This window comes from Tympanuchus pallidicinctus, unplaced genomic scaffold, assembly GCF_026119805.1.
Source record: "Tympanuchus pallidicinctus isolate F22 unplaced genomic scaffold, pur_lepc_1.0 scaffold27, whole genome shotgun sequence".
Lineage (NCBI taxonomy): Eukaryota > Metazoa > Chordata > Aves > Galliformes > Phasianidae > Tympanuchus > Tympanuchus pallidicinctus.
The window spans coordinates 5,968,034-5,983,265 of record NW_026294744.1 but is presented as its reverse complement, the minus strand read 5'-3'; the positions used below and the strand labels follow the sequence as shown (position 1 = coordinate 5,983,265).

The window sequence follows — 15,232 nt, the reverse complement described above, 5'->3', positions numbered from 1 at the left end:
CAGTAGAATGAAACACTAAATGTGCTTGTAAAAATACTGTAACCTTTCTGGTTATAGAAATGCAATGCCCAGATCCTCCACACTCCTCAGCAATGTCTTTGTAGCTGACCACCAAGCAGCATCGTTGCCTTTGGCTGCTGTGCTCCTGCTGGGCTTCTCGTCTCCTAGTCTGTGCCATTTTTACATGCTCACTGTCAGATGTTGGACTATGGAAAGTAATTTACTCCAGAGCTTGCCCTTGTTGAATGTAACTCTTAAATCTGGCTTTGTGTAACTTCAGAGTTGTCTACCTTGCATCTCCTCAGTGGTTTAGGAGACCTCCACATTTAATTCCCAGAGGCCATGGCCAAGGTGAGCAGGACAGCACCTACCTGCACAGCTGGGAAGGGTGGCATTGCGCTTCTGCTGAGCCTTGCCTTGCTGGACAGGAACACCACAGCTCAGTGTGTAGCTGTTCTCTGAATCTGTGAAGCAGAACACACAGTCAGCACGCAGGGCATCAGCCCCACAAAACACCTGCTCTGCTTAGCTCTCTCAGCACTAACGTGTCATGTCTGAGCACTCTAATACTGCCAAATAATGAGACATTTAAAGTGTTGAACCTGGATTTTAAATGGCTGAAGTAGCTTACCAAGGGCTACTGCTTCAGAGCATTGACTATGGTTTGTTTCTTTCAGCACTGAAATGTTACATTTCATAAAGAGTTTGGCATTAGGTTAGCTGACAATTAAGTAATTCCATGGCACACAGATCAGAAATATTTTACTGTGTATGTTCATGGCAGAATCCTTGTGCTTTGATCATCTCTGTTACTTATAAATAGATCATGTACGCTAGTAATAAAGCTAACCAGATTGACATATTTTTTGGCAGAAACAAAAATTAACATGCTAAGAACTATGAAAGAGTTTGCATACTGCACAGATTGAACTCTATTGGTGCATGCAAATTAGATAAATGCACGGGTAATCTCTGCTAAAATGAAAATAATGTGTGAACAGCTCTGCCACATATAATGCCAGGACTAACATGAAAAGTAGAGACATCTTTGTGGAAAATAATCCTGTGTCAGAAAGAGAACACCCATTAAAAAGTAATATCAACCTCCATCCTACTTCACTGTCCTGCAAAACTGTGTAGATGAAAATTACATGTAGCAAATGATAAGAAAAGGGAGGGGAAAAAAAACCACAGTGAGATGCCTGATTTTCTGTAACATTCAGATGAACTACTGCCAACAAAATTTATTGAAACCCAGCTACTGCCAGGAACAGAAGCAACAAATAGTGAGTAGGGGTTTACCTGTGCAGCCTCCTGAGACAGATTAAGTCATACCCACTCTGTGTGAGACAGTAAGGCAGGTTTTAAGCTGTTGCTACTTCATTCATTGATCCATGGTGTCCCTTGCTGAACTGATGGAAGTTTTATGCTACTGTGGCATAAGAGTTTGATCGTAAGCTGGGGCTGCCACAACATTAAGTTGCTCAGGGTGTCCCAGCACTCTTCTCCTGCCCCCGCCTCATGCTTTGTTCTCTAAACCAGATTATCTAGGAGGAACCATCCATTTTCCAATCTGTTTCCACTCCTGTTTGATCACACAATTTCAGGATATGTTGGGACATGATGCAGAGTCCACCATTTTAAGCAGATGGCTGGAGGGGCTCAGAGCATTCTATTCATAATGAAAAACAGTGCTTAACAATTAGCGGGGAAATCAACTGCTCAGTTTTCCCTCCCCTTTTGACTAAGTAACTTAACATATCAAAATTTTTCTTTTGCACATTTTAGTTAAGGCAACTGAAGGATTTTTTTTTTCAGTTTGACTTTTTTTTTTCTTTCCCAAATGACAACTCAGATTAAACAACCAAGGGCCAAACCCTTAATGCAATGGGCAGTCAGTTCTTGTATTTAATCATGTGCATATTTGGACAAAATTTAATTTATAGTGAACCTTTGCTCACTTACAGTTGTCCATCATAAAAACTGAATGCAAGAGTCATGTATACATTAACAGAGAAGAATCATCAAGTCACATTCAAATAACTCTATCACTTCAGAGAACAGATATTTTGTACAAACCTGGAACAAAAAGGGTATTGGAGGGGCATGATAGGAAGCAGCTCTCTATTCCTCCTGTCTTACTACATACTAGTTGAGCCTTGGGAGCTGGTTTGGCGTTTGGGAGACATTTCACCATCTCTGAGGACAAAAAAAGAAAAATCAGAAGCAGCCCAAACCAGAACTCTGTGCATTCACTTCTTCCCAACAGTGAGAAACGAAAGGTAGAAATGGCAACCAAGAAAAATTACAGGTGCAGGCATTTCTGAAATAAGCGTTTAACAGGAGAGAGAACATTTGGACCTTGAGTTTGGACTTGGAAATGGAACTCCTTCAGATTTTTAGATCTAGCATCTGAGTCTTTTATTCCTATCTTCTTCTTTTTTTGGGACTGTTCAGGTCCAGACCTGCACTTTGAAATGTAGGTATCTCTAATTATGAGCATTATGCTGCACACGCAATATCATTACAGAAGCAATAGGTAATATTAATGACATGAGAAGTCCTGTCCCCCTTTTTTGGAGGCCCAGCTCTCTGGTTCAATGGGGAACTACAACAATATACACAAGAATCCCTCTCACAAAGTTCTGTTTATTTAGATTGCCAGTGAAAGCATTTTCTTTTTCTCACTCCAGTTCTCACAGGCTTGTATTTCAGTGCCAGGCTTAAGCTTCTGGAAGTAGAAAACTTCCCATCTGGGCAACGATGAGGCAGCAGGTGCTGAGATTGGGAGTAGATAGTCCCATCAATCCTTTCAGCCAACGTCGAACTGCCCCAAGCTACGGTACATAAATATCAGCTGCTCCTCATCAGCACCCACTACACAAGGCAACAATGAATATGTCCCTGCTTCTCTTTATGGCTTCGCAGCAAGATGAAGACAGAATATTCTGTATTTCTTACCCACAAACTGCTCTTTGTACTTGGGTGAGGGACAATTTGTGGTTTAGCTGAACCTACGTGATGTTGCTGAGTTGCTGGATCAGTTCTGTGCTTCACCTGAAGATGATGGTATGCAACTGATAATTAAGATATTGCATTTATTTTAATCTGATATCTTTTGGTACTCAAGTATTACTTAAATATACCTCTCCCTATAAATGACCAGGTGCATTCTCAGCTACAGCCCGAGTAGTAGATGCCATCACTATCTGCACTAAGGCAGCCTCACTGCTTACTTTCCTCCAGTCACCTCCTCCAGAGTTTTACTGTTTGCACTGACTATTGGCTGTAGTGCTGGGCACCTGTTATACCTGATAGTTCATGCTGAATCAGATGAATCTCAGGTAGGTGTCTCTAGAGAAGTTCTTGGTTCAGCCCTGTATAAACACATGTTCAAGTGCACATGCTTTTCCTCTGACTGGTCTTTTCTGCTTCATCCAATCATGCTCACCCTGCAAGGTGGACCTGGCTGACTCCTGTTTAGCTCCTAACTGGCCTCATTGGAAGAGCTGTTTTTCCTGCCCTTCACCTCACCACTGGACCACAGAAAGGTAGAGATCAGAGCTGTAGCATCTGAATTCTTTAGGACAGTTTTGGGTTGGCCAGTCTTCGGGAAGAGCTGACTAAAATTGGGATGAAATAGACCAGTTGAAATGTAGCAGCTGGAACAAGCCTTCCTGGCTTGGCCTGAGTACAGAGGAAGGATCCCAGGAGCCACCATTTGGATTGATTTCCTAGCCTCACTGCTGGTTAAGTATAAATTACATGCAAGTCCTTTAAACACATCTAATGTTCACATTTGAAATACAGCAATAACCATCCTCTACTTATCTCTCTCCAAAGGCCTTTAATGTTGCTTTGGTGATGTTTAGAAAGATATTTCTTTGGACTGAGGAGACAAACACAGGTGCAAAGTGTTGTTTCTGAGCAAAAGAGGTTTTTGTTACAGCAAATGTAGAACACAGCAGGGAGATGACACTTATTTTAAGCCTCATTAAATTCATCAAAGAAAACAGTGTGCATTAATGGAAAAGAGTGTTCTATTTTCCACCTTCCAACTGAGTATTCCAAATAATGAACAGAAATACACAACTAGGAAAATATTTCAATACAAGCTCTTACTATGGCAAAAGCATTCTTAGTAGGTTGAGAGAGTTCTGTGGCCTAACAGACCTTAGAAAACTTTAGTCTTTACTAAAGTTTTACAAGTTAGTTTGAGGTTAGTTCACAAAGCCTTTTCCAGAGGGCTGACTAGTACACTGCAAGGTAGACATAGTGGACAGTTAATTAAAAACAAACCCAAGAAGTAACCATTTCTTATTTCTACAGTCCTTAGTTCTCATGCAGAGAAGCAGTGAAGGTAATGTACCTGAATGCAAGTGGGGAAAATGAGGTTCTTACTGGTAGGCAGAAAGAAAGTCAGTGGCAAAGGCTGAACATCAGCTGAAACCCTTCCAGTTATAAAGTGCTTTCCATACTGCTTTATCCATGTAAGTGGAAAAATGCCACAATCTTATATCTTATATTGCATGATATGAGAGGCTGGTGCAGTGCTCTCTACTCCAGAGTATAGTGCTTTCCCTCAGTATGTCAGGAGATTCCCTTTTAAACAAGGTCTCTCCTTTATTTTTGTGTCTTGCTCCCAGTTAAGTAATAGCCATCAGTTCCTACTGTATCCATAAAATATTCATGGTTTAAGGAAGCAAACAAAAAAGCAACAACTTAAATTTGACTATGAAAGACCTAATGTATGCCATTCTCAATAAAAATATGAAAATTGAATTAAAATCTCACAGAAATGCAGCCATGACCAATATTTGTTGTGTTTCAAATTGTGCTTCTAAAAGAAAAAATAATCTACCTAAAAGGTTACACAACAACGATTGGAACAGGTATTCAGATTTGACACAAAGTTAGTGGCACTGGTAGTACTTGCTATCATTTGAGTCATCTTGGGATTGTACTAACTGCAGTTAATACTTCTCACACATCTACTATTGGTACTTTACAATGAACAGGATACTTCTGGGGAGAACTTGAACAGGGGTATGATGTTGTGAATGTATATATTGACTTGAATAACATCCTACTTGTAAACAGTCATATATTTTAAATATTCTAAATTACTCTTAAAGGGAAGTAGAGTTATATCTGAAATTATACAGTTCAATATCAAAAGACCATAAAAAAGCAGAGGATCAAACGAAAACATACCTAATAACGTAGGAAGACCTACATTTGTGAGCACAAGACTCATAAGACAGAATTTAAAAAAAAACACAACACATTCAACATATTTCCCATTCTTCAGTCCACCTGCAGCATTCCTCAGACAAAGTTACAGGCTTCTTCACTCTTCTGGAGAATGGGAGCAGCACCACAGCCACCTCTGAGTCAGTGACTTACACACTTACCAACGCAGTCCTTTTTATTCCAGTGGAGTTTCTTTCCAGGTGGACAGACACACTCATAGCTTCCCATTGTATTCAGACACCCATAGTCACAGCTGCCATTGCTGATGCTGCATTCATCAATATCTGAAAAATATAGTTAAAGTTGAGAGGATATTAACAATGTCTATACAGTATCTCTGTGCATACTGTACACACATGTACTGTGCATTGAAAAGTTGTGTGCATAAGAATATCTGTACCTACTACATCTTCTATGTTTACATCTATTATAAATGTGTAATGCAGATAACAGTCTTGTCAAACAGCTTATCGTGCTTTGCATGCAATTGTCTCCAGACACATGCACAGCTCCTATTCCTGTAATGATTTACACATAACACAGAATCAAAGAATCATAGAATTGCTCAGGTTGGAGAAGACCTTAAAGATCAAGTCCAACCACAACCTAACCCTACTATCCTAACTCTAACAACCCTCCACTAAATCATGTCCCTGAGCACCACATCCAAATGGTTTTTAAACACATTCAGGGATGGTGACTCAACTACATCCCTGAGGAGCCCATTCCAGTGCTTAACAACCCTTTCTGTAAAGAAGTTTTTCCTGATATCCAACCTAAACTTACCCTGGCGCAACTTAAGACCATTTCCCATAAGGCCAAATGACACAATTAAGTTACTTGTGAGGATTAGTTACACTGAAATTCTTGGAAGATCTGGACAATAATGTATATTACATTATATAGAAAAATGTCAAAGGTTTAATTGCTCAGACTCTAGTCTAATGATAGGCCTCAAAATGTGATAGTAATAGAAAAACCGTCACTGCATGTATTTCTAAGGCAGGTCAGGCCATAAAGGCTGACAGGCTGAGTGCCTGCCTATTTTTCCAAACCATGCCTGAATCATGTCTTGAATTCCAACTGCCATGTGCCTGGCTCTGAGTGAATCTACATGGTCTGCAGGGATGGCTTTAAGAGTTCTAGTCACTTCTCCAGAGTCCCCAGCTCTGGAGCCTTGTGACCCAGTCTGAAGTCAGATGTGAGCTACAGGTAGGAACCAAATGAGGGACTAGGTTCCATGGCATACTAGGTGCTACACCAATTAACAAACACAAGCCTAGTCCAATTAGCCACATTTTTCTCTGGCACCTGTGGAAGAACAGCAGCACGCATGGAACAAGGCTTAGAGTTGCAGGCTTCTGATCTGTTGGAGCTGTTGGAAAGGATCCAGAGGAGGGCCACAAAGATGATCAGAGGGCTGGAGCACCTCCCCTACGAAGACAGGCTGAGAGAGCTGGGCTCTCCATCAGCCTGGAGAAGAGGAGGCTGCGGGGTGACCTCATTGCAGCCTTTCAGTACCTAAAGGGAGCCTACAAACAGGAGGGGAATCAACTCTTTGAAAGGGTAGATAACTGAAGGACAGGGGGAAATGGTTTTAACTTGAGGGAAGGAAGACTTAGGTTGGATATCCAAAGGAAGTTCTTTACCAAGAGAGTGGTGAGGTGCTGGAACAGGCTGCCCAGAGAGGCTGTGGATGCCCCATCCCTGGAGGTGTTCAATGCCAGGTTGGATGGGGCCCTGGGCAGCCTGGTCTAGTATTAAATGGGGAGGTTGGTGGCCCTGCATGTGGCAGGGGGTTGGAGATTCATGATCCTTGAGGTCCCTTCCAACCCTGGCCATTCTGTGATTCTGTAATTCTGTTCTGAGGCTGCTGTGTATATCACTGTAACAAAAATGCTAGGCCATTGTTTGTTACATTCTTCAGGGAATAGTTCAGCCGATTTGAGACACTGAAATTTCAGTGACACCCAGCTCAAACTACTCTAGCTTTAACTGTTTTGGTTCATCTTATCACCTCCTGATCTAAAATATTCAGCTTAAGAACGTGTGGCTCAGTAAACAGTTCACAAAGCAAACAAGCAAACAGATGCGGAAAAGTATTTCCAAACCTCCACAGTGTGTCAGCCCATACAAAGTGTAGCCTTTATGGCAGAGACATTCGAAACTTCCAGGGTAGTTGATGCAGGTGTGATCACAGGTCCTTTCAAATGAACACTCATCTATATCTGAATTCATAGAGAAAGCATTAATTAGTTAGAACTCATTTAAAATGAATGGCTGGGATTTCACAGCCAGCTGCAGTATCTTCTTCTTCCTGATAGATCCCATTTCATGTAAAATCTGAATGCAATCTGTTTCATTCCTTTAGTCCCTTATAAAGAAAGTACTCTGTATGCAGAGAAGGGTAACAGAAGACTAAACATGAAGACTGTATTATAAATATTCACCATTAGGTGGCAACATTTAACTTCTGAACCTTAATACCCAGCAGCGTTGTGAGGGTATTAAGATTTTTGGGGAGCTCAGACTCCCTGCACCAAAGATACAAGAAATCTTGGTCCAAAGTCCACATTCTACCTAATTGAAGAGAATCTGACCTCTTCCCCTTCAAAAAGCCAGGCATCTCTAATTATTGCTGCTCACTAATGTGAAACTCCTATTTACACAGACTCTTCGATCCAGCAGCTTATGAAGAAAGCAATTAACAGCACATTACTTCAAAGACAGTACAAAGGTTTTGCTGAGCAGGGCAACATAAAGCTTTATTTGACAGCACTCCTCACAGAAAATGGACTTGCCAAAAGCTGTTACATTAAAGGTACTTTAAATAGCAATGTGAGCAAAATAGCAGCACCTTCGAGTGAATTTTGTCTCCAAACAATTGATATTCCTAAAATCCTCTTTATTGGGTAATTTTTGTTGAAAGGCCAGAGAAATTAATACAGCGGCATCAGAAGTACCTCTCAAAAACAAACAAACAAACAAGCAAACAAAAAAATCACATTCTTACAATACTCCTGAGGGATAAAGGAAAGGAATAGGATTTCTTTAATAGCTCGCACACTTTCTAGGGTTGCTCATTAAGAACATTAGCTGAGCAGCACCATTACTTCACATAACTGAGACTTTCACACTGTACATGTTCAGAAAAGCATGTGCATGGAAAATGTGGAAAATCACATACACTTAATGGTATGCTACCCCATTCCTATATCCAAGAATTACTTATAAAATTTTGATGTTTAATGAAACATTCTAGATCCCCTCATGCTATTATAAATGCAAATACTTAACTTCAAGAACTATAAAATCAAGCTTTTATGTATGTGTACATAAAACCAAAGGCTTTGTGAGAGTTTATACATGAATTTACAATGTTGTAAACAGATATATTTTATATGATGTCCAGTTCTGAGTGTTTAAAAACATGCACAGAAAAAGAATTCACAACATGGAAAGCTACTGCTCAGGCTAATGTGTAACATGAAATGAAGTATACATAACGAACAGAACAATCTACTATACAATTTTAGGTGTGCATCTCGACCACTTGCTATGATCACATGATATAAAAAGACAATCAGAATCTCCTTCTTTTTTTTTTTTTTTTTTTTGCATCTATTCATTCTTAATCCATTTTCCTGTATCGCTATTCAAGTTGAGGAAGTAATTTCTTTTTAAGGTTTCCTTTATAGTGTTGGAAATATGAGGCTTTTGAATACACATTGATGGCAAATTGTTTCAGTTTTCTCCAAATGAATATGTAAAGTAAAATCATTTGGGAATGAATACTGGAGTTACAGTTTTAAAGGATTTTTGCTGCCTAACAAGCTGAATCATACATCATGGCTTCATTCCATGCAGCCTTGTTCACTACAGCAAGAAATTTGCAGAGGTAGTTCAATTTGCTGGCCTCTGACTTACCATGGAGGGACCTTGGAAAAAGGATAATTTCACATTTCTCAACAGTGACCTTATCCTGTATTATTTTATTCAGTGTGGTTTATGTGCTGCTGCCACACATACTGCTTTGTGCTGCTATGCATCACGGCACAGAACTTTACAGGTTTTTCTTCAAATTAACAAGGAGCTGTAGCCTCCCTGCCTGCGTAAAGAGCAGTCTGTCTAATAATAAGACCAGTCATCTGCTTGCCAAACAACAGACACTTGAGATAGACAAATGCATTTCCATTGCATGAATTATTGCACGAAATATCAGCTGCTCATAAACCTACATTGCTTACACTGGCTAGCAGAAACAAACGCTTTTATTACAATCAAAGCCCACTCTAAAAAGATTTTTTTAGCCATTTAAGCCTCTCATCCCACCAGTGCCACCGTTCTCATAAATCCAGCCCCTGCTAAACTCAGCCTCTTGCTTTGGCTGATCCGATGTGGAAAACCTCCACACAGCTTTTCCCTTGCTTAACAACAAGCCCTTGTCACCCTCTGCTCCTGCCTGCTGAGGGCAGGGCTGATGCTGCCCAGGGATGGAGCTTTGCGCAGGGCAGTGCCTGCAGAATCACCAGTCCCCTGAGGAATTCAGCACTGGCCATAGAAAAGGGAAAAGTATGCACCACATGCTCTCCGCTAAAAGAAACCCATGGTGTGATATAGGATACTCAAATCCTCTTGCACTTTTTTTCATCCCTTTTTAAGCTCTGAAATCTTTGTTCTAGGTGCTATTATTTCTCAGTTTCCCAGAAACTCTGAAGTTGGACATCACCTCTTTGTAGCTCCCTGCAATAGTTCTCTTCACGAAAAGATGTGTTTATTTCCCACTACCCCCACGATACACTGATATCACGTATAAATAAGGCTGAAGATCAGGGAATTACTCTATTCTTCCATATCCACAGATCTGGGCTTCAAATTGTGCATACCACACAACTGGGAAAGAACACAGGTATCCAATTTTCAGCTCTTTAGTACAAACACATCTATGCAATCTGTCAGTGTTATCTGCTGAAAAGAAGCCCAAAAATACGAAGGCAGGTATGTTGCAGGTTACAGCTGAAGCAGTGGGGGAATGAACGAGTTTTCTTTTGGCTTTGTGGTCAGACTCACCATGAACACATGCACATGCTCACACACACAAACTTTTTTTTTTTTTTAATTGGGTCAAAGTGAATTCCTCACACTGAGAAATGAACTTGCTTGGTTTGAGGTGCTTTTAAAAGTGACTTAGAATTATTTCAATTAAGTTTTTGAACCATTTTACTGTGAAAAGTCAAAGCGTTTTTTTTTCTTTTCAAGGAACTGCACTGGAAACTTGAAGTTCTTAGACTATTCTAGTTGAATTTGGCATGCATTCACAAATGGGCTGATCTGTCACAGAACCTTTCAGAATTGCTAATGCTAATCTTAGTTTGCTAGTCCGACATCCAATTCAGCACATTCTTTTTATTTTTTCTTTACCCAGAAATTCCAATCACATCGATCACTATTTTCAACATATGTGAGACATCCACACAGTTTAACTGTTTGAAGCTTGTAAAAACTATAGAGCTAAATTCATCCCTGATAGTACAGGATGAGTTTCCTGCTGGAGATAGCTTTTCCGGTGGTAGCACATCATTCTAAGGTGAGGAACTCCCTACTACTGGAGCTGACAACACAGTAGAGGTGCCAGTTTCAAGGACTGGGCCAAGTGACCTGAAAGATCCCTTCCAACCTCCACAGCTCTGTGATTTATGTGCACCCCGGATGCCCCAGACCAACCTGAAGTACTCTGTTTTTGGTACCCTGTGCTGCTGAACGCTCTCCTTCCAGTCAATGCTTCCATGACATCAAAGAATCAACTCTGAATAAAATCCAACATCTCTTCTATCAATCCACATTTTCATCTCCAAAGAGAATATCTGAACAGTGCAAGCACTCCTTCCTTTTTGCCTAGGAGGGGTTCAAATTGAACAGATTGTTCAATGGTTTAATAAAAGAGTGGGATTTTCCTTTGTTTTTGAGGGAAGTGGTTGTTGCCAGCGGTGGTCATGCTTTATAATATTTGTTTGGCCCTGTTTCTACTATTTTAAGCCAAAACTTTGGATTTTTTAATTAGTTTTTCAGCCATATATATAATACATATATAATATATAGATATATAATAAATTTTATAAAATGTCAGGCTTTCACACATTCAACATTAATGATACTTATTTTTCTTGAATATGTTTGTAAGTGTGTGTCGGATTGTCAGTACTGACAAGTAAGGTCTTCCATTTACCTCCAGAAGGAGAGATACCTCTGAGCTATTTTCTTCTAGGCTTCCTCACACAGTTATGTCTCAGAGGTGACCTGAAGGAGCAGGGAGAAAGCTGCTCAGTTTCCATGCTCAGTTCCTGCCTTTTCCACTGATGCTGCCAGCAGGACCCCAATTACAGTAGCACTAATTGTTCTGGTGGTTTGTGTGATGTGGACTCTGACTCATTTGTGACTGTACAGAGCAGGGCACCAAGAAGCCATCACACAGTAATGATTTTTGCTAAGTCTGAAACTGAGCTGGATTCCTACCAGCAGTTCTGAAGTGAAAGGCTTCTTTCTGTACTCTGTTTCCAGTCCTCAAATTCAGTACCTTATATTCTCAATTGCCATTGCTTTTTTCTCTACAGTAAACTTGAGAGTAATTAAAAGAAATCAAAGACCAGAAAATTTTAGTGTAACACAGAACATTTCAAAAAGGATTAGCATTGCTAGCAAAGTGCTCAACACTAAATATTTAAAGATGAGGCTGGTAAAGAACATGGCAAGGGGAAATCATTCTTTGATGAGATGCTATTTGTGCCATAGAGAATAAGACAAGAAGAGCTTTGAGACAATCAAAAGCTACGATACAGTTTTAGTATTGGAACAGCTCTGGGCACTATGGGCAAAGAACCAATCTAATATTTGATTTGCTTTTATTCACTGAGGCAAGATGAGACATAGCTGCTGGATTACAGCATATATGTAAAATATAATTATTATTTAATAATAATAATTTAATAAATTCAATGTAAATAGATTTTTTTTTTTTGCGGGGGGGAGGAGCACAGAAATAGAAAGTAAAACAAAAAAGAATAGGAAATAAGTACTTCTACTATTGATTCCTTCATCAGTGAAAGTGACTCATAACACCCTGAATGCTGACAAAAATGGTCACAGTATCACATTAATACTTAGAGTTGGTATCACAGTCGTTGTTCCATACGCTCCCAAGCCTTCCCTAAGTTAAAGTAACCTTCATTACAGCAGCAAAGACATCTATATTTCACAAGTGCTGCCCAGGATGCTGTGAAGCACATGCAAACCAAGGAATACCTGGTTTTCAGATAATGCCTAGGCTGGAAGCGATGGTCCTGGTTGGTCCTGTGTCCCATTTGGACACAAAGCCATAGATCAGGGCAGTGGGAAAGCAGTGTGAGTGACAATAATACACAGCCTTATTTCAGCCTTCTCACACCCCCTTGTTTATTTTTAAGCCCCAACCAAGTGCAGACTCAGCGTGGAGTACCCCACTCAACCGATCACGCACACAAAGCAAGCCCAAGGTGAGGCAGAACATTTGTGCACACATTTCTCAGCTTCCAAGTGGCTGGTTTCTCTGAGAAACAGAGCTTTTCCTTTTTCTCATTCATTAAGCACACATACATAGAAATTCTAAAGAACTGTTAGACGACGTTTTTAAAATAAACACTAATGCTTTTTTATATGTATATTGGGCTGAAAGTTATTTTCTGTCTCCCCTTTCCTCCCCTCCATCCTCTGATTTCTGGAGGGAATTCATACCACCCATGTAATGTTGTTCACCTTACAGCCCAGCCGGAGTGGTTTCCAACAGCACTTGACAGACATTAGGGAAACCACATATCTTAATCTGAGTGGTTGCTGGACCACAGGGAGTCATGATTCAAGCTACATTCTCCAACAAATGCTGGCTTAAATTCACTGTTGGGAAAGGTATTATTTTCCTATAGCCACCACATGAGGGGTTTCCACCATAGCTCAAGTTTTCTGATCCACAGTGACTTAGTCCTGTTCACAGTTAGTAAAAAAACATCCTCCATCTGAGAATATAACTCTAGGATACATCCAGCACCAAGTAGAAGGAACGACATATAGCTAACTTCTTGCGTTTCACTGTCTACAAAAACAAAACCAATGAAGGGGAAACATGGAAAGATTTAGTAATATACACACCTCCTGCTTCACTGCTTTCCCACTGAGTGCTTCTGAAGTGGGCTAACAAAAAGGGAGAGGAAAAAAAGAAGGAAACCGGAAAGCCATAACCCCAAACCTTTAAAAATAATTGAGAAACCACACCCATGTAGGCTTCCCACTGCATTACTCACTTGCAATCAAACTTGCTGCTGAGACTTAATTGTTAATAACATACTAATGACCGACAGAAAAACAGATCTGGCCTAAATTGTTATACTTCAATGTGAACATAAGCGTCTAAATAGCAGGGTAACATCTTGTGTTTCAGAAATTTAAGTGCAAACCATCCATTATGAGTAACATTGACTTATTTATTTAAGAATTTTAGCACTCACAGTCAACTATGCGATTAGTGATGACCAAATGTAACATGCTAATCAGGGACTGAGAGATTCCTGAAGGAAATTGATTTTGCTTGCAAGGAAATGCACTTTTTATTATAGAAGACTTCTTCTCAGAATGCAAAGTGGTAATAAAGCAAATAAATCTATATAAACTGCAAAAAAATTGTGCAAAATATACTAGAAAGAGATTAAATAAATAATTAGAGATCTGTGACTTATCATGTAAATATGCCACAAAGGAGATAGTGCAGTAGAAAATAAAATTATTATTACATCAGGGATAGGCACCAAATTTTGCAAGATTCTGGTTCATTCCCACTCTAGTACAGGTCAGACAATTGCTGCATGCATTATTTAAGCGTGTTGCTAGGGTTCAGATCAGAACCAAAGACTTGTTCATATCAAATTAATGTTTCCCCAGTCTGGATAAAGCATTTAATTGAACCCTTGATTCTACTCACAGCAAACAACATGTCTCCAATTTCTGGCAACAGATTTAGACAGCAGTGCTATAAGCAGGTCCATATTTTTGCCACATGGGAGCCGTGGAAATCAGTAAGGACCTGCAGATGTGCCTCCAGACACATTCCCACTGGAGGGCTTTGGGTACAAGTTAGCTTCAGCTCTGTGACATACAGAAGATACTTGCTGTCTCAGAGGACAAGGCTTTCCAGTACAGCAGCAGCTTAACTTCAGTAAACAGACACATTCCTCTGGGTTCACCACACTGAGGTGGTTGCTCTTTTGCAAGCTACTTGCAGGCCCAAGCTTCTGCCACAGCAGTAGGTTTTGAGCCTGCCAGCTCTTGCAGGCTGCATAAGCAAGAAGGCAGCACTCTGCTGAGCAGCCATATGCCTTGGAAAATGCAACCAGACCACAGTTTCCATTTGTTTAGGCCAGAGTGGCATACAATGCCTGGAGTGCGAAGCCCACCCCTTCCAGTCCATAGCTGCAATAAGGACTGCAAATGTAATCATCTACACAGCTCTGCCTCACTGTCTCAATAACCCTCAATGTCTGTTTTTATTCAGTACATTGAGATCCCGGAAACACCTTGTCTTCACCTCACTTACTGGCTATCTGTAACCCATAATAACCTCAATAACCCATTATCTCTTTTCTTGAGGCTGTCAAACTGCCTCTTATATCACTCTTAAGAAAGGCTAAGTCTCTCTCTCTTTGTACAGTCCTAAATGCAATATTAATACCATAGCTTTAGTGCAAGAGCAGGCTAAGGAGCCACAGTTGTCTCAGTTGTTTGTTTTTTATTCTGGTCTGATGATTTCAGATACTCATATTTTGCTCTAAGGAATGCCTGGACATCACTGATTTCTCCTTTTTTGTGTTCTCATACTTCCACTCTGTTTCTGAAGCTGACTAATGCCCTCTAAGTTATGTGTGATAGAAACCAGGCATTTATTTTGATAGAATGAGTT

General features: G+C 40.2%; 1 protein-coding gene across 4 annotated transcripts in view; it reads right to left on the bottom strand.

Moving 5' to 3' along the window:
- Nucleotides 1-15,232, bottom strand: part of SCUBE1 (signal peptide, CUB domain and EGF like domain containing 1) — a 204,167-nt gene that overhangs the window by 24,384 nt on the left and 164,551 nt on the right. For all 4 annotated transcript variants that reach the window (XM_052690637.1, XM_052690638.1, XM_052690639.1 and 1 more), the window contains 4 exons: nucleotides 7,365-7,481; nucleotides 5,415-5,537; nucleotides 2,080-2,199; nucleotides 372-464 (listed from right to left, as the gene is read on the bottom strand). In XM_052690637.1, coding sequence (XP_052546597.1) covers nucleotides 372-464; nucleotides 2,080-2,199; nucleotides 5,415-5,537; nucleotides 7,365-7,481 — 453 coding nt within the window. The remainder of the gene's footprint in view (nucleotides 1-371; nucleotides 465-2,079; nucleotides 2,200-5,414; nucleotides 5,538-7,364; nucleotides 7,482-15,232) is intronic.